This window comes from Scomber japonicus, chromosome 4, assembly GCF_027409825.1.
Source record: "Scomber japonicus isolate fScoJap1 chromosome 4, fScoJap1.pri, whole genome shotgun sequence".
Lineage (NCBI taxonomy): Eukaryota > Metazoa > Chordata > Actinopteri > Scombriformes > Scombridae > Scomber > Scomber japonicus.
Genome location: NC_070581.1, coordinates 20,157,326 through 20,177,852, shown reverse-complemented (window position 1 = coordinate 20,177,852; position 20,527 = coordinate 20,157,326). Strand labels below are relative to the sequence as shown.

At 36.1% G+C, this 20,527-nt stretch overlaps 1 protein-coding gene across 1 annotated transcript in view; it reads right to left on the bottom strand.

The window, feature by feature from the left end:
* Positions 1–4,181: 4,181 nt before the first annotated feature.
* The window catches only part of LOC128357605 (deoxynucleoside triphosphate triphosphohydrolase SAMHD1-like), a 37,092-nt gene continuing 20,746 nt past the window's right edge, over positions 4,182–20,527 (bottom strand). Inside the window, exons 3-16 of the mRNA XM_053317969.1 lie at positions 17,410–17,577; positions 17,113–17,228; positions 15,904–15,974; positions 15,592–15,750; positions 15,401–15,501; positions 15,103–15,211; positions 14,914–15,005; positions 14,641–14,756; positions 13,627–13,750; positions 13,001–13,007; positions 12,459–12,543; positions 12,211–12,311; positions 11,982–12,110; positions 4,182–4,688 (exon numbers count right to left, since the gene is read on the bottom strand). Coding sequence (XP_053173944.1) covers positions 4,182–4,688; positions 11,982–12,110; positions 12,211–12,311; positions 12,459–12,543; positions 13,001–13,007; positions 13,627–13,750; positions 14,641–14,756; positions 14,914–15,005; positions 15,103–15,211; positions 15,401–15,501; positions 15,592–15,750; positions 15,904–15,974; positions 17,113–17,228; positions 17,410–17,577 — 1,885 coding nt within the window. The remainder of the gene's footprint in view (positions 4,689–11,981; positions 12,111–12,210; positions 12,312–12,458; positions 12,544–13,000; positions 13,008–13,626; positions 13,751–14,640; positions 14,757–14,913; positions 15,006–15,102; positions 15,212–15,400; positions 15,502–15,591; positions 15,751–15,903; positions 15,975–17,112; positions 17,229–17,409; positions 17,578–20,527) is intronic.

Below are 20,527 nucleotides of genomic sequence, written 5' to 3'. Positions count from 1 at the left end.
ACCATTCTACTAGGCTATTCAGATTAAGCAAAAATCGGAGGAGGAGTCTGGCCTGGAGATATCTGAGGATGATTGGAAATCTGTTTGGGCAGGTCAAGCTAAAATCACCAACTCCAGAGCCTGGCGAGAATTCTGCTGGAAGAACATAATAACATTTTTTGTCACTCCTAAATTGAAATTTAAACAGCAGGGTTTTCAGGGACAGGATAAATGCTGGAGACAATGTGGCCAGACAATGGCGATCACTTTCATATATTCTGGGCTTGCCCACTTATCCAACCATATTGGCAAGAACTTGCTGAAGAAATTCAGTCAATCCTTGGTTTAAAAGTTGATTTTTCTTTCATCACGTTATACCTGGGTAAATTCCCAGCTGGACTTATGGTTCAAGACAACTATCTTTACAAAGTGCTTTTGGCTGCAAGCAAAAAGGCCATTACACGGAAATGGCTGCAGACAAATTTGCCATCAAAGAATGACTGGATCACCATTGTCAACGAAATACAGTGCATGGAAAAACTGACCTTTGTCCTAAGACTAAGAGCTGAACAGTTTACCAAGTACTGGGAAAAGTGGACTTCATATTCTCTAACGTGTAACTCATTGTCATTGTGAATGATAACCCCATTTGCTCTAATGTATGCCCTATGTCAACCTTGTCAACCTGTCTGTTCTATATGATTTTGTTTTTTCTCTGTTTTTATATTTCATTGTTTGTCCTTTTATTGTTGAAAAAGAATTGAAAACTTAATAAAAAGAAAGTTTCAAAAAATAAATGTGTCCTGTTTCCCAGTGACATTCTTCTTCCTACTTGCGGATACCATTATTGTTAATAATATTTACATGTTTGTATATAAAACTGTACAAACTGAGCAGAACAGGTAGCCAAATGTGAACTCATGAACAGATGGCATTCACTCGGACGAAACAAGCAGTTTATGAAAAGTTTATGGAAGAGATTTGGTGAATCATGGAGAACATTAAAATGTGCTTTTAGGATTCTGCAGTCTGTAACCTGTAACATGCGGTGTCTGGCTACTTAAAAAACTGCAATGAATATGGAATAAATAAACTAAGGACTGTGGTTTTCATTCTGTGCTTTAGTTGCCAGCAAGAGAAATCTGTTGTATATGTTTTATAGATATATTTGATGTTGACAATTTGAGTTGGCAGTGTATTTTGCAGATTAATATATAAAGTTATAATGTTAACACTGCTTAATTACCCATTTTAATTAAGATTCCTAAAACATTTAATCTCAAACTTTTTCACGTAAAGAACCCCTAAACTGACATAGACGTTGGTCCTGCATCTGATTAGAGTTTTGCTTTCAGATGTTTTATAACAGAAAGTGTATGAAACCCATGACTAAAGTAGCCATGGATTCTGTCATTGAGTTATTTAAGGATGAGAGACGAGAGATGAGATAATGTCCAATTAATGATTGCTCTTTTTTGTGGGGATCCTGTAGAACCCCCTAGAGGACAGTGGGGATTGTAGCAGTAGCATAATTTTGTATAATCACTGCCATACAAAACATACAGGGTTGTAAATGTATGTTGTAAACATCACTCCAGGAAACAAAGTTGCAGGATATGCTTATTTTTTATCGATCAATCAAACTTTATAACACCTTTTATACAAGTTAATGTAGTTCAAAGTACTTCCCAGTTGATTGACTAGCTGATAATTAGACAGTACAGGTGTAGGCCAAGAACAACAAAAAGAAAACTCCTCATCTTTTCACTATTTTAATAACGTAGCATTAGCATTTTTAACAGTTATCTAAATAAACAGTCTGTGTAGAGACAGAAACATAAAGGCAACAAAATACTAATATTTAGTTTCAGTAAGTTAACAATGTCCTGAACATTTAGTGACAGTGATGGACCCACCTTAAGGTTCCCGGTGTCTGTCATCAACCGAGCATCAGCAGTGCCGGGTGTGTCTCTCTCTCTCTGTGTGTGTGTGTGTGTGTGTGTGTGTGTGTGCTTGTGCGTGCACGCGATATGCGAGAAGCTGTCGGTAACAGTGAAAACATGGACTGGAATTTCATTGATTTGGATTTTCTCTCAATAGACAAGCGGAACGGATTCAATGATGAAGCAATAATGAAGCTCTGAAAACAGCGCTGAGTGGATAGAGTGATGTATTGATTTTTGACATGGTAAAGTGTGTGTGTGTGTGTGTGTGTGTGTGTGTGTGTGTGTGTGTGTGTGTGTGTGTGTGGCGGGGGGGGGGGGGGGGGCTTAGGAAAAGTGGGTTTTCCTAAGCCTGTCTGTATGGGACAAACACTTAAGCTACAGGTTCAAATGCTTTTATTGCAGGTTTAATGTACTTTGGATAGTTCTGTTGGGTCATTCTACAGAAACGTGCACTTTTTGGATGGCTAGATGTTTTATTTTTTTTTCTTCTTTCTAACATTTAAACTTTTACTACATTGTTACATAAGTCATTGACTTTATGAATGCACATAAATGAAAGCTTAATGATTTTTTTTTTTTTTAACTTTTATCTAAGGACCACATGAACTGCTTTTTTGGTGTTACCCATAAGGAAGGTAACACCAGTGACAGTAAAACCAGTGACAGTTTTCATGAAAAATGCATTTTACAAAATGGCTGCTACAAAGCATGAAACCACATGTTGTCAATCATGATCTATTCACTAAATTATGTAGTTTAATACATTTGTATTCTATTTGTTTACAATTCCCTGCCAATAAAGTAGGTTACACCTGTGACGTCAACTGAAAGCTTCATAGGAAATCATGAGATAAATGTTAATTGTTAAGACAATGTTCTTTCCATGGCCCTTCTTCATAGATCTCCAGGAAAAGAGGTCAAAAGAAGTCATGTCATGTCATCAGTGTGATTTCTTTTTCCAAAATAAAAGACTTTTGTTGCATGGTAACACCAGTGACATGACTGCAGGGAACGACTACTTTTTAAATATATTTTATAATATTTATTTGGAATTTTGTTTTAATATGTCATTTATATCATATATTTGATAGTTATTAATACATTTTTGCATTTTGAATGGTAGAAAAACATATTTTTAAACTCAAAATACAGCACTTTCCCTCCATAGCTGACTGTGGGGACCGGCACTTTTGTGGTGTTTGGGGATCTAAATAATTGATTAAAAAGCAAGCATTACCAAGTGGATGGCTCCAAATGGTGTGATAGTTCATATAATATGTTTTTTTAAATAAAATACACAAAAAAATGTAACAAAATATTTTTTAAATATATTAGAGTAATATTTCTCTAAAGGCTAGGGACAGAAAAATGAATGTTTCTGTAGAATGAACCTGTTATTAATATTGCCCTTCTCTCAGGGTTGAATGGAATGGCTTTATTTGTCATTATAACAAGTACAAGTACAAGTATATTGAAATTGTAGCAATCACCCGTCCGTACATATACAACATACAATACATAACAAGACAGAACTGGATGACTGAGCAAGGACGGAGGGGAAAAGAGGGGAAAGAAAAACGAGGAGAGAGGGGGATAAAAAAAAGCAGCACCCAGACTGTGCTCTCGTGAGTACAGTGTGGGAACGGGGAAAAAAAACCCCAGCAACATGAGCACATATAAGCACATTTTACAACATTAAACACCAAAACAAAAACAAAAAAACTTTTGCACACGGGTGGGGGGTGTGGGGGGGTGGGGTAGGGAGGGAGGTGTTCCAGTTCAGACAGGCAGCCAGCCGCAGCCATATTCGGCGCCGCCATCGGACCCTGCCTGTCACACCTGGGGGTAAAAGCGACGAAGGCGTGGGATGTGGGGGTGGGGAAGTGTAGTATATGTGCATGTGTGTAAGTGTCCATGGATGTGTGTGTGTACATAAGCCTGGAGAGTTTCTCCGTCCAGCTTCACAATCAGTGTCTCAGTTCGCAGGGTGTCCTCGCGATAACACAGCAAGTTGCCATGGAGACGTCCCTGATCGTGTCCCAGTCCGAGTCAACAATCAACAGGTGTCCGTGAAGAAGGGAGGGAGGGAGAAGAATACAGGGCTTCTCCCTGCAGCGATCTCATGGGGGAGTTGTTTTCAGCAGCGGCCTTGGCCAAGGCCGATGCTGCGGAAGGCCGGAATGCAGATTAGATTGTGATTGTTTGGGTTAAGGCGAGTAGTCGCATTTCAATAGACATGACTTACTCTCTTGTCCATTACTGGTCTTCAGATCGATCCCTTTGCCCGCCAAAAGCCGAAAGCTTCTCCAAGATAATTCCCATCTTGCGATCTATGACCACATTCTGAGCACTGATAGCTCTGTCCATGTTTTCCATGTTGCTGTTCATAATTGCAGTCTGAGTGCTAACAGCTCTGCCCACTCCCTCAATCATGTCGGGCGGCTTCGTGGAGATTTGCACTGCTGACACCGACCCCCGACTTTTCCGATACACCAGGGCAATGCCTAATCCAATCAGCAGATAGCCTGTTATCATGGTTCCGAATATGTAGACATCCTCGATGTCCTCAACGGAAAGAATCGCCAGGCACACGACCCTCCACTTCTCCCAGGAGTCCATCGTGTAGCCAGCGGCGAACGTTCCATCAGGACAGACAGGTTCCCCCGAACCCAGGCTTCTCGTCGAGAAAATTCTGTCAATTGCGTTGAGAGACCAGTTGACCAATTCCGTGATTTCAGATTTAGAGAGCAATGCAGAGAGAGGCTCCAAGTTGAGACAAGACAGCACGAAACGTGAGAAGCAAAGCAGGGAAGATAAGGGAAAAGGAGAGAGAGGGAGAAATGCGACCGCCTTCGTTGAGAGCAGGAAGAAGATAGTTCATTAACTATCTTAGGGTCCTCTCTGTAGAAATCTGTGATTGTTTATTTTGAACCATTATTATTATTATTTTTATTATTATTATACATTATAGTAGACCACTCAACTATATATCAATTTTTAATGTTGTAATTTACTTTATCCACTGAAATGAGTAGCAGGGGGTCAATACAGCAAAGTTTCCCCCGTTTCCTCGTGTTTTTGTCTCTTCTATCCCGTGCTTATTAAAATAGGCTATATCATATAGCCTGAGATAAGTTGCAACGTTTATATTAGAGTGGGCTTGTTGTATTTTAACACATTGTCACACTGGTAGGGGTCTACGGACCTCCAAAGTCCCAAAAGTGAGAAATGTAATTTTTAAAAATGTATAAATGTATAATTGCATAACTGCTGTTGGTCTTCATAACAATGTTTTCACAAATATTCATTTGTTCAGAAATTATTTGGAAAAACTTGCATCATGATTCATAATTGCTGGATTGATCCTGCTCATAAATATCTATTTCTAGTCAATTAGAAAAACAAAAAAGCAACAGACAACAAAACAATACAATAATATACAGTCCCTATTTCAAAAAACAATTGCTGTAATTTGAATACCAACATTGAAAATAGCTGAAGCCAGACATTTACATAACATTTATGAAGTCAATTTCAGCATCTATTGAAACCACATATTGTAAGTTTGGAGCATTAATGGCAGGAGATAATGTTTAGTAATATTCATGTCCAGTAAAGTGTCCTCTAACTGGCGAATAAAAGTGACTTTTATTCGCCATTTATATAGAAGTGCTAGCAATAGCGATAAGATACAATCCAGACATTAGAGGGGTAGAAATTGGGAAAGAGGTACATAAAGTGTCATTATATGCAGATGATATAATTATTTATTTAAGTTCACCTGAAAAATCCATTAAACACCTGATGGATGTTATTAATGATTTTAGTCTAGTATCAGGATATAAAATAAATGAAAATAAATGCGAATCACTGACTATTGGAGCACATATAAACTCAAGTATCAAAGAATGTTATACTTTTAAGTGGGAGACAGAGGTGATAAAGTATCTTGGCATAAATATTAGTAATAAACTAGAAGATTTATATGAAAATAACTATTGCAAATTGGAAAAGAAAATAAGACAGGACTTAAGGAGATGGTCATTAATTCCAAATGGAATATACAGTAGAGTGGAAATAATAAAAATGATGGTTCTCCCACAACTCCTCTTTTTGTTTCAGGCATTACCAGTTACTTTGCCAGAGGTTTCTTTCTACATCATGGAACAAGATGATTGCCAACTTTGTTTGGAATGGTAAAAAAACACAGATTTAAATATGAATTACTAACTCAAGTTAAAGAAAAGGGAGGATTGGGAGCCCCAAACTTAAAAAATTATTACTATGCAACACAAATATTGACAATAATGAAATGGATGAGGCCTGAGCCTAAAGAAAAAAGGATTAATATAGAAAAAGAATTAACAAATGGTTTACTTGGATCTTTACCATACTTAAGTACAGATACACAAAAACAACATCTTAAGACATTTTGCATTGGAAATACAATTAAAAACTGGAAGCAAATGTGTAAAAGACTGAAAGTGCAGCGAGACAATATCCTCCTTAGAGAAATGGTGCATAACTCAGATTTCAAACCATATAGAACAGATAAGATTTTAGAATGCTGAGAAAACAAGGGGCTGAAACTATATATACAATTATTCAATAATAACTGCATAGAACCATATGAAACATTGGTGTCTAGATATGGTTTAGAACAAAAACAGTTTTTTAAATACTTGCAAGTAAGGAGTTATGTAAATCAGAACAATCAGGGAAAGCTAGATAACTATATACTAAGATTTATAGCAGAATACAGGAATAAAAACATAAAACTAGCAAATATTTACTCAATCCTTCAAAATGTAACAAAAATGGAAACTAAGATAAAGGAACAATGGGGGAAAGAGTTATCTATAGACATTTCAGATGAAGAATGGAGAGAATCCTTAAAAGAAAATTTTCGAATATCACAGTCTAAACACTGGAAGGAGTAAGCCAAAGATATTTTATTCCTCCAGATAGATGTAAATTAAACAAAACAGAGGAAACAAGCTGCTGGAGAGGGTGTGGTGAGAAAAAAGCAAATCAAACACACATATTCTTTACCTGTTCAGTAATACAGGTGTACTGGCAAAATGTGATGAGGGACATGAAATACATCTTTGATATTACAGTGCCAATTACTTATGAACATTTTTTGGGAATTAATGCAAATTTAAAAATCAATACTAGAGAGAGACATTTAAATTGCTTAGTTTAATGGCACTGAAACAAGTGACTAGACTTTGGAAACAAGCCGAATCCCCAGACCTTCAGGTATGGCATAGGACAATAGAACAAACACTGCAAATGGAAAAACTCACTCTAACAGTTAGAAATCAAAAAGAAAAATGGAATAAATTGTATCCAGAGCATATAGTTGGAAGAATCAGAGCCTCCTAATAAGTGCATACTGTTGACAGATAGCTATACGCACACACACACACATGCTTACATATGCACACATATACACACTTACACACAGTGTAGATATCCCCTGGAGCCTTTTTTAATTTCATTTTATTTTATTTTTTTAAATTTCAAATTTTTTTTTTTTAGTTAAATAATTATTTTTTTTAAATTTTTTTTTATTTATTTATTTGTCTGTTTTTTGTGTATTTTGTGTCTCTGTGTATGTTTTGTTGCCTTATTTGTTGTCTCCTGTCTGTAAAAAAAAAGGAGTACAACAGAGACTGTGGTCCATTGTGAATTTGCTAGCAGGAACAGTACTTCAATAAAGTAATTAAAAAGAAATTATCCTCTAACTGTTAACACACTGTCTACATTCATTTATGTATAATAATTTTTTACATGCTTCATTGTAAACTTCCTTTTGTATATAATGTACCTACCCATGGGTACTCTCGGTCAACTGCACTCATTTGACCACAAGATGTCACTGCTGCTCAGTTTTTTTGGGCTCAGCTGGGTCCAATAAAACATACACTGCCACATAATATCCTCAACTAAAAAACATTTTAAAATAAAACAAATACAGTTTTTAAAGAAGGATCAGTCATATAGTCATGAGTGATCTTGTGCTTGGTCTTTTATGATACTTTTCATGATACTTTTATTGGAAATTGTTTTGCTGTTTTGTCTGTATATCTGTGTTGAGTTCATTGTTTTAATGTGTGTATACATTGTTGAGTTTGTGCAGTTCAGTGTGTGTTTTATTGATTTGTTCTATTTATTTTAAAGGCATATCTAGGGATGAGCATCTCTATTTAGCATAGGCCATATATGCTTTGTACATGCATGTGGCATTACTTCATGCTATACAGTTTAGAAATAGACATTACATGTCATACATTTAGTACTAAACTTTGTGGAGTAGTTCAAAATCAGAAATGAACACCAATTTCTTTTAAAAACTGAGGAATGTAAAATCATGTTTTTTCTCCACCTTTTATAGGATATGTATCTTGAAGTATTTGAATCCCAGCAAAGGAGGTTGATAATCTCCAGTAATATTTTTGACATAGCAACACCCAACAGTTGTCAGCGGGAGTTAGGATTGTAATTTGTGCAACACTGAAGTAACACAAAATCTTGATATAAAAGTCAATCTCAAGAAATGTGTGATTATCTTCTCCATTCCCAGTCGATGGAGACATACAGTACAGCTCTGCATTACTCACCTTTGCAGAATCAGCTCTTTCTCTGTCTTTTAAGCAAAGATTGTCTGGTTGTGAGGTCAATAGATGGGGTTTTGAGATACTTTCTGGACAGACAGATATCACTTTGTCACATTGTTGCTGCTATAAAGTCAGATAATCTTGTTAGCCTTAACAACTGACATCAAAGTTGTTATCTGGCCAGTTGGTTTTCTTAGAGTCATCATGATGATATGAGCTTTTTATTCTAGGCCAAGGTCCTTAATTTAAAAAGTACATTTCTGCTTTATATGGCTTCAAAATGAAACTGTGGTGTTTATTTTTTTAATTACTGTTGCAGTTAATGTGTTGTTCAGCCCTGAAGATGACTTGATGACTGGAATGATACTTGATGAGTGGAAACTAAAGCAAACAAAAGAGTTGTAAAGTCTATTGACTCAAGTACTACAAGTGTAATTTTGAAGTACTGGTGCTTTACATAAGTGCCTCCATTTTTTGAGGCTGCACTGTCAGCCGGAGATGCCGTTTTAACCCCACAACATTTATCTGACTTAACAGCACTTTACGGATTTGTTGGAGTAGCTACAACATTTAAATCATTTTTTAATTCTTTATCAAAAAGGAAAGTTTTAAGCCTACTCTTAAACGTAGAGAGGGTGTCTGCCCCCCGGACCAAATCTGGGAGATGGTTCCACAGGAGAGGAGCCTGATAGCTGAAGGTCTGCCTCCCGTTCTACTTTTGGAGATACTAGGAACCACAAGTAGACCTGCATGCTGGGAGCGCAGTGTTCTAGTAGGTACATAAGGTACTATAAGCTCTTTAAGATATGATGGAGCCTGACTTGAGAGCTTTGAAGGTAAGGAGAAGGATTTTGAATTCTATTCTGAATTTTACAGGAAGCCAATGCAGTGAAGCCAAAATAGGAGTAATATGATTTCTCTTTCCAGTTTTTGTCAGAACACGAGCAGCTGCATTCTGGACCAGCTGGAGAGTCTTTAGAGACTTGTTAGGACAGCCTGATAATAATGAATTACAGTAGTCCAGCCTAAAAGTAAAAAATGCATGAACTAGTTTTTCAGCATCATTTTGAGACAGGATATGTCTAATTTTTGCAATATTACGCAGATGAAAGAAGACAGTCCTTGAAATGTGTTTTATGTGGGAATTAAAGGACAGATCCTGATCATTTATTATTGTAAACCCATTGTGTAAAAGCCTAGAAGAGAAACACTGACTGTGAGCTGGATATTTACATGGTCACATGAAAAGCACTAAACATCCTCTCACTTCAATGTCAAGTGGTTTATTCTGGAAATTACCTTGAAAATAACATCTCAACCCAAATTCAGAAACTGTCAGTACCAACACGTTTTAAAAGCACTGTCTGGGAAACAAGATGCAATGAGTCTGACAACCAACCCTGTTCTCCCTACCATATTTTTTGAAGCCTGCTAGCTAATAATGGCTAACATAAGTATAGCTAATGCTAACAGCAGATTAGATTAGCACTCATAAAAATACATTTCTAGCCAAAAAAAGACATGACAGTAATATTAAATAACTTGGTAACACACAATATAGACTACCTTTTTCCAGCTTGCAAAACTATTTAAGGAACTTTTAGGAATTAAAGAAATATACTGTTGCTGAGTCATAAGCACATTGTTTTTTCTTGAAAAACATGGCTCCCTCTGGTGTTGAAAGAAATGAAATACACATGGTCACACAACAAAGAAACTGTTTTATTTAAATCGTGCAGGCACAATCTGTTATTAACCTGTCTCAATAGGATTATAATTGAAAGGTCCTAATACCATCTGCTAGGTTTCCCTTTAAGTCCCATAACATAGTGAGAGCGTAAGTTTTGTCACACAATCCACAAAACCAGATGACACAAAGTTTGTCTTAACTTAATTCATTTAAATAACATTGATGAAAGTAACACCCAGGTTCAGCTAAGCAGAAGTAAAATAGTGATATATAATGTAATCGTAACAGTAATAAATGATTTATCACTAATTATTCAATTCTTATTTCATATAGATAGGTACAATAGAAAGCCATGATGAAATGAGACATTTAAAACAAGTAAAAACAAATGCTGAAAGTGAAGAAAGCTACAATAAAATAACCAACTAAAAACGACAACCACCAAAGCTGTTTCTGATCAAATCACCCAAAGTTAAAATATCTAATCAGATTTTCACATCCATTCATATCATTTACATTAAAACCAAATACCAGTAACTGTTTGAAATCCCTAAAACTTCAATAAAATGTTCATATTAAAAGACTGCATTACACATGTTAGTTATACTTTAACATTTGTCATCACCAAGTAATACACAGCTAATTTGTCAATTGAACTTTTGATTGTGGATTTGATAACCTCTTTTCAAAAGTCTCCAGTGAAACACCACAAAAAACTGAGCTAAATAAAAGAAAGCCCTGACACATGATCTATACACATTCAGTTTCAAACAATAACATTTTAAATCACCATGGTTAATTGTTTACAACAGAATTACATTATGTTATATTTTTGTTACCAACATGGTGAGTCAATGATTCAGTGATTCCTTTAAAATTAAATGCAGCTACATATAGCAAGATATATCTAAAACTAAAACTAACATGTTTGAACAGGGCTGTAAGAAGTACAAGGCCTGAAAGTGCAATAATGCATCTTCTTTTATACTCTGAAATAATCTCTTTGGATTCAAATGCTTTACTTTAGTGCTCTAATGATTTAAGCCTTGCTGTTCTACTCACTTTATAGAAAATGTTTTAACTGTAATGAACCAATGAGTGAATGTGAATGTTTTCTTTCTTTTTTCAGTTTCTAATTTTTCCACATCTTCAGCTTCATTATTTTAGTCAGTGATGAGCTACAGTCCAACTGTCTCTCCAACCTGTATTAAAAAAACAGACAGAAGAGGGACAAGTGCATCTGTATTAACAATGAACTGTGAAAATGTCTTACTTTTTCTTTATCAACAAAATTAACATTATTATAAGACATCTTAAAGTCTGTGTAAAGTAAGAATAAGTATGTGTTCTGAGTTTGACATACCACAGAAAAGTGTGTTGTTAACCACCCTGCCAAATTTGAATGATTAAAAAATCACCAAATACATGAAATTAGGCTTCAAAGTAGGGCTGGGCGATATGGGAAAAAATCCTGATACGATAATTTTTTTCATATCAGTCGGTATCGATATATATCTCTAGTCAATGGTTATGTCTCACTCTCCTTTAAGCATGCTGTCATACAAATTGTAATAAAAAACAAAGTAGATCCAACTATATCTAATAACTTCTGAAATTGAGGATGCACCATAATACAGAGTCTGCTCTGCTAAGATTGACAACAGGAGGGATGTTTACAGCTGACATTGGCATTGCTAGTACGCTGCAGCCTTTTACAATTTCTTTAGGGTGTCTAAATATTACCTGAAAGCCCTTGTTCTCGCTCCACTTGACAAAGTGTTCCTTAGCAGCCTTCACACTCTTGTTATCAGTCTTCTTGCAGTAAACCATGATCAGTGTCTCAGAAAAGCATGTTGGACGCAGCTCAGACATCTGACAGGAATGACAGCAACATACATTTAAGAAAGAATAATGACCACAAAAGTAACAAACTGAGGATGAAATGTCTTGCTTTCAGTTCTATACTACTGACCTGTCCTTCAGGGATCTGTTTAGCTTTGGTAACATCATTCTTGCTGTAGAAATACATTTCATTCACAGGGTTCTTGTCTTTCTTCCCATAGTCCATTGTGACTTTCTAAAAGAGAAGAGTGAGACAGAAACCTGTTTTTAAATTTTGGCAAATACATTATGCCATAGCAAAGGTAAGCTACACCCTACAAATCAAATGATAATCAACAAAATCCAATATTTAAGAAAACTGAAGTGAAACTTGAAAACTCACTAGAATTTCAAAGTCATCTGGCTGTAGCCCAACATCAGTCTGAGGGATGGCCAATTCCTCTTTCCAAGTGGACATCATCTCCTGAGGGAGGGATGAGAAAAGTGTGAGGGACAATTTAACTCATTTCATCTTGACAACAAACAAGACTTCAATACAGCTCAATATATGTTAATGTTGATGTGCCCACATTAACATAAATTGAGGTTGATTTGCCAGACAATGTTTCTTCCATTAAAATATTATTTTATCAGCACTGCACCTTGAGAATGATGTGTATATATGAATAGATTGCACTTGCATAGCACTTTACTATCTCTCTCTGCCTCTCTCTCTGTCTCTCTTTCACACACACACACACACACACACACACACACACACACGCACACGTGCACACACACACACACACCAGAGCCACAGCAGTCATGTGCAGTATTTGTGAACCATGATAAAATTATTTGAATATGAAATAGCTGTTCTCTGTTGAACATTGTTAGATAAGTTTGAGATCCCAATAAAAAACTTGAGAGTGTGACCAGACTAGAGTACTACAGCCCTATCATGAACCCGTATTTATGTTTAATTTTGTCAGATATTGCAACCATAAAATAATGATTTGTTCAACCGGACTGTCGCTCAAGACATTGGCTGTTCTACAACCATTTTGTTGTTTGCCAACTGAAAAGAGGATAAGGAAGTGATTTTGCAGTTTTTCTAATGTTTCTCTGTGGACAAAATGTCTCTACAAAGCAACCTGGAAATGCTGGATGCAAGTTATTTTCACACAAAAAAACTGTGTTTTAAAGCAGACTACAATGTGTCAACATCAGAGGCGTTTCAATAGGATTTTTCAGTCATCCATCTCATAGACATCTCATGGTACAGATATGCTTCTGTTTTAATTGGAGGAAAATAGAAAAGGCACCTGAAATGCTTTCTGAGTAGACATGGTGTTAGTATAGACATAGCGTAACACTACATTCACATTGCTATCACATCCTCTTAATTCAATTCTGAGCAGTGACTGGAATAGATTATGTTTTAGTCCACATCTAGAAGAAGTGTAATATGGTCTCAGCACACAAGGACATGGTGTAAACCTCAGTGACATCAATGAAACTCTCATCACATCTTCTTCTCTTCGTCTGTGGATCCCCTGGCTTATACAGCGTCATGGCCTTTGTTTGGCCCAGAAACGTGTAAAGTTGTCGAGATTGAATCCTTTGCAGAATCCCCTTAGCCTCCTTCAGGCCCTTAGAGGAGGAGGTGAGTATTTGTTCAAACACACAATCTGCAGGACAAGCAGAGAAAGTTAAAACAAACCAAAGACAAGGTCACAAATGAATTTATAGTGTTTCTAAAAATTTATAATTAACTCAACAAAATGAGAGGAATAACTGACAAAACTAGGCTATATAACTGTGATTAAAAATAGTTTAAAAAAATTACATTACAATGTTAATTAGATTTAAATCTGCTTTATAAAAGGATCTGGAGAAAACATTTATTATGCTTCTACTCTTAATTGACCCTCTGATGTTTCCATCCACTGAATACTTACTTAGCTTTGTTTGTCTAGCTTTGATTTCTCCACATGCTGAAGTGACATGCATGGTGCTAAGAGTGATACCCGCTATCTAGAATTTGGAGGGTATTGTCTTTTTATATTAGTATCTATCTCAGAATAGAAAGTTCTAGTACTTGATTGATGACCACTTAAAACTTCTATTAATTGTAACAGCATATTAAATTTAACATGTTTGTGACACATCCTTCCTAGGTCAACAAGCATTGCATTACATTATTTTGTGGGGTTGTTTTGTTGTTGTTGACTATCAGTATTTTCTCAATTATTTAAATATGCTGGATGATGTGTTAAAGTCCAGGGTAATGCTTGTGGCTCTGTACTTATTTGATTATATGAAGATTTACAACCCCAGCTAAATTTGTCTCCCTAAATTGTGTTATTTTTTCTAAACACTCACTCGTCATCCTAAGAGCTTTTTAAATAAGTAATAAATATGAAAACTTACTGTGTTAAAAAGACAAGCATGAATCTAATCTCTATTGCTGAAATTCCTTGATATCTATCTTTTTTAAATGATAAAATTTGTGTCACCTCTCATTTTCTCTTAAAGTTACAAAAACATAAACTAATGGCACATAGTGATCTCTTTGTACCTGTCAGCTTGGTGTAGGCCTCCATGTCATCTATGGCTTCAGAGAGAGTGACCTTCTTCCCTTCTATGCCTTCAATCTGGATGTGCTTATCTGCCTTTAAAAGGGCCTCTGTGATCCTGGATAAATAAAATAATATATTGTCACTTTTAAGAACATTTTGTTGTATGTAATACAAAAGAGTAAATCATGAAACAAAGTAAATAAACTCCTGATCAGATAGGAGACCAAGCTACATTTTGTTAGAATACCAACATGGGATGAATAGGTACTCACATAGACTCTATGATCTTGTTCACTCTGTGCTGGTAGGCTCTTCTGTGGAGACTGATCCTTGTGTAGAACATGTCACACACATTTCCAATTTCCTGTTGAGAGTATTGCTTTTAGTTTTGTCACAATTAATCTTTACAATTGTGCTGTATAAAAATCAGATTTTAAAAAAGTGAGTAAAACTGTCAGCACCTTGTCTCTAACACAGATGTGCTTCTTTCCAGCCACCTCACACACCCTGGCTAACATGATGAAGCGGCGATGGTCAAAATTGTTCTGAATGCCCAGGTGGTGGCAGTCCCTTAGAAGAGTGGGGAAAAATGGGAAGATGAGTTTGTAAAGTTAAAACAACAATAGTAGGCTTGAGATTCCCAAACATTGTTAAAATAATCAGGAGAATACTGTTATTGTGGCAATTAAATATTCTCTAAGTTCATAACTCTGATGGGAAAAGTTAATTATCCTACAGTAACTGTTCAACAAGCCTCACCTGGCAAAGTAGTCAAACTTGTCCACATCAATGCCCGTTCTTTTGTTGGCCACGATTTCATAGAGGAAGGACTTGTTCTTTGGTCGGCCTTTATATGGCCACTTTGAAGATGACAGAACAATAATGGCATCAGACACTGGCAGCTGTATAATGATATTGACTGATTTCACAAAACTGACACAGGAAGGTACCTCCTGGCCTTGACCTGCATTAATTCCCTGAGCTCCTGCAATCATTTCCTTGATGAAGTCCAGGTCCTTAGGGAGCTCTAGGCCATACTTCTTCATCACTGGCTGTAGACCATTAGCATTCACCAGGTAGTCAAACATCTGTATAGAGGCAGTCTCATGCTGCAACATACCCACATTAAGACACATTAATATAGATTATTTATGTAATAATACACTTTGGCGGGCCGCCACAGTCTATATAATTAATGGGAAACACTGTAGTTGTTTATTATCTTATCTCACACACACATATAAAGTTTGATTGTTTCTTACCTTCCAGTTCTTTTTTGGACGTGCTTTGCGGATGAACATTCCATCAAACAGATGAGAAAAGGGTCCATGTCCTAGGTATGGATAAATAAATAGAACTTAATGATAGTGCTAGTTGTAGTAGATTACTGAACTGTTAACCTCATATATTGTTCTTGCATTGTCTAGTTTTGTACTGAACTAAACACAGTTTGAACCAGTAACAGACTGAATGTATCACTGAACCTTTAGAAGCAGCGCTGATGGTCACAGCGGTATGAACAGTGGCATATTCACTAAGTATTGTAAGCATTGACAGTGTATTTGAATGTTGCTGGTGGTTCATTAATGAATAAAAGACATCTGCATTAAGATCTATCAGAGAGACATTAGTAAATAGGGTTGGAAATTGTGGTTGGCGATGCACATCTGAATCACATCAAAAGAGAGAGAGTATCTTTTGGAAGAATAGTGTTCATCCTTCCTGTAGAGTTCAGACATTTGTAAAATGAATGCTTGCAAAGCTCTTGATTGCATTGACTGTTGTGCTGGCACAACTCCTTACTAAGATATTTCATGTTGGTTTTTCCTTTAATTTGTCCCCCATCTGTATAGTGAATAAGTAGGGTGCCAAGGTCTATTTTTCCATTCTTTACACAACAATTTATGTCACTCTTTGTGTGCAAACATGTAACATCATGAATACCTTCCAAGACAGACTGTCTGAAAGTGTGTACCGTTATGTATATCTGTAAGCATTGACAGTGCTCTCCCCTCTCTCTCCCCTTTCCAACAGTAGAATTTTTTTTATTTGCCTGTGAGTGAGTTGTTTTGACAAGTCAAAAAACATTTGCCATGAAAACAGTTGATAGACAATCCCTGGATAGTTGTATTTGCTTTATTTATTCAGGAAATCTCATTGGGTTAAAAATCTCTTCTGACCTCAGAATATGTTACATATACACATGATCACAATAATATGGTTCATTCACATCACAATCATAAAACAATCATCATACACACAGTTTGTATAAGGGAGTTTTAAAGCACACCTTGCCCTGTGACCCTGTGTCATGGTTATTAGCTCTGAGCTGATGTTAAGTTACTTAAGAAACAAGGCATTATAAATAATACACTGGTATGCTGGTGCTTACTGGATGTCAGTGACAACCATCCACCTAAAGATTTCAAATCTATTTAAAAACTATTACATGAAAGGTGTGTATCACTCACCCAGGTCATGACAAAGACCAGCAATCTCCACACAAAGTTCATCTCTGGGAGTGATGTCGAGTTCTGGTTGCTTTGATTTCAGATTTCGTACAAGCTCTCCTGCTAAGTACGCCACCCTGTACCAGCACATGCAGCACACAGCATAGAGAAAAAAAAGTTATACAGCATGGCAAGGCATGCAATGTGTTTACTTTGATTTTGTTTGTATTTGGTGCTTTACTGCAAACCAGTGTTCCCTTCATTTGGCTTATGAACACCTTAAGACACAACTGTCTATCTGACAACATGAGCACATACCCGATTGAGTGTTCAAAGCGGTTGTGGGATGCTCCAGGGAAAACGAAATAGCCCCCTCCCAGCTGCTTGATGTTTCGTAGTCTCTGGAACTGAGATGTGTCAATAATTTTGACGAGAAGCGGGTGCAACTCCACATGACCATGGATGGAATCATTGAACACCTTGTAAAACACAAACATTTGACATATCTAGTGAAAACAAAACAGTACCAGTAAAACCAGTTCTGCTGAGGGATCAGCAAACCAGTTCATCTTCTTTTCATACTGCAATCATCTTCATTTTCATTTTGTCCAGCTTCCCACTTCTCGAAACAACAACTCTAAACATGCAACTCTACACACCTTCACACTCCCTTTCTGCTTATTTTCCATCCTCTACAACTCCCCTATGTTTTAGATATTCTATTTTTATGGTATTGAAATGTAGTGTGATGAATAGTTAGATACAGTTACCTTCTTCCGTAATGGTCCTTCCATTGATGCTCTCTTTTTGGGGCTTTTTAAGCTGAGGATGAGCAGAGGTCAAATCTGCATTTATCTGATGTTTTCAGTTCTTGTTGACCTGACAAGTGGTTGATTATTAAAGTTAGTCACTCAAATAACGATGTATCATACTGTCTACTACAGCTTTAAGGGCACAAAAGACACTTGGCATTTGAACAATACCCACCTTTTCTTTTTTTTACCTATTAATTTGGTCATTACCCTCATAGCAAGTCTTTTGTGATTGATTGAAAAAGATAAAACTTTTAGAAAACCAATTAACAAACCTGAAAACATTTCAGAATGTCACATGAAAAAAACATTATTTGAAAGTGCAGAAAGTTCAGAAAAGGTAGTACCTAATATAAGACACAACACAAACAAACACAACATTTCAGGACACAAAACAAACTTGTTTTGAAATTAAACACTTAATATTTTTATCATTTCTGATCTGCAACCATGTCCCCTAATAATTATGTTCATGTACTTCAAATTTACATTGCCTAAATTGTTTAGGAAAGAATGCCTAAATGCTGCCTAAATAAAATTCAGTGGCAATCTTTTGTTCCAATACAGAAAGTGTGACATTCTTTTACTCAGTGAAAAGTAATATAAAGAAGGTTGAGATGGATATTTTTGTGTACAAAGCACATTCTCTCCATACCTCACTTTATTCACAGAACCACTGACCTGTCCTGTATGTCACAGTTATATTATTGATATCACAACTTCATATTTTACTCTATTCATAAAACTATCATGAGACTTTGGACTTTTGATTGCTGTTGCAATGTGTAAGGAGTGTAAAACAGCACTAAAATACAGCAGTAGCACAACTAATGTCAACACTCAGTGAGATGACATGGGAAAAAAGGTGACACACAGTGACATGGTTCTGAGCTGATACATGTCAAAAGTAACAAAAATACTTGTTCCCTGGTCTTTTGTAAAATATATATATCTATGTGAAGATAAGCAATGCCACATTTATAGGATTGACTTGAGATGATTTGTAATGTAAAATGAATGTCTACTTTAAACAAGGAACTGTATCAGATTGCATCATATCCCATCGAATCATACAAAATCAATTTGTATTGAATTGAATCGAATCATACGGAATCGAATCGCACCAAATCATTCCATATTAAAATGTATTGTCCCTGAATTGTATCGTACCCCATGTATCTATCTGTATTGGATCATCTTATATTGGAGAGATGCACACCCCTGATTATTATTATTATTATCATTATTATTACAGAACGGAGACTAAACTTGATATTTAAAATTGACACATTATAGATCTTCATAATAGCTGTTACAAGAAAATAAATGTATAAAATCCTGAAACCAACAACCGCTATAAACCAAATTAAAACCTTACCTGAGATTCTGTAGCTCTGTCCTTCTTTCAGTTTGTTGATTGATATTTTTAAAGTATCTTAAAACTTCTGCTTATATTATTTTTTATTTTACTCCTTAAACTTCTGGCTGCATTTTTTAGTAAGACATCAGAGCTCACCTGAGAGTCTGTAGCTCACCTGTCCGTGCGTCTATGCCACTTTGGCTGCTGCTCAACAGGTTGTTGTTTGTTTACCTTTTAAATGATATCTTTGTCTCATCGCTAGGGAATGGGGAGGGACTGTATAAGTATTTAAATGGATTACTTTCATATTCACATTCAGGAGTTTAGACACTTAGTTTTTTGGGTTGTTTTTAGAAAGGAACTATAATCTTCATTTACTTTGAGAGATCTTACATTGATGAAGTTGTTCAATACAATTATGTCCTATTGCAGCAACAATGACAAATGAGGTAAACTACACATATATGAAACGTTCTAAGTGGCAAAACTAAATATATAAACAAAGAAATAATTGTGTAATTAACCCACAATGAAATAAAAAACAAATAAAGTTGAAATTCAAGAGTAGTCCAAACCTGCTGTAGAACAAGTTTGCCTCTCAAGGAAACAAAGTTGCATGATATGCTTATTTTTTATCGATCAATCAAACTTTATAACACCTTTTATACAAGTTAATGTAGTTCAAAGTACTTCCCGGGTGATTGACAAGCTAATAATAAGACAGAACAAGTGTAGGCCAAGAACAACATAAAGAAAACTCATCTTTTCACTATTTTAATAACGTAGAATTAGCACTTCTTAACAGTTATTTAAATGAACAGTCTGTGTAGAGACAGAAACATAAAGGCGACAAAATACTAATATTAAGTTCAGTAAGTTAACAATGTCCTGAACATTAGTGACAGTGATGGACCCACCTTAAGGTTCCCGGTGTCTGTCATCAACCGAGCATCAGCAATGCCGGGTGTCTCTCTCTCTCTCTGTGTGTGTGTGTGTGTGCGTGTGTGTGTGTGTGCTTGTGTGCTTGTGCGTGCACGCGCGCGATATGCGAGAAGCTGTCGGTAACAGAAAAACATGGACTGGAATTTCATTGATTTGGATTTTCTCTCAATAGACAAGCGGAACGGATTCAATGATGAAGCAATAATGAAGCACTGACACAGCGCTCTGAAAACAGCGCTTAGTGGATAGACTGATGTATTGATTTTTGACACGGTAAAGTGTGTGTGTGTGTGTGTGTGTGTGTGTGTGTGTGTGTGTGTGT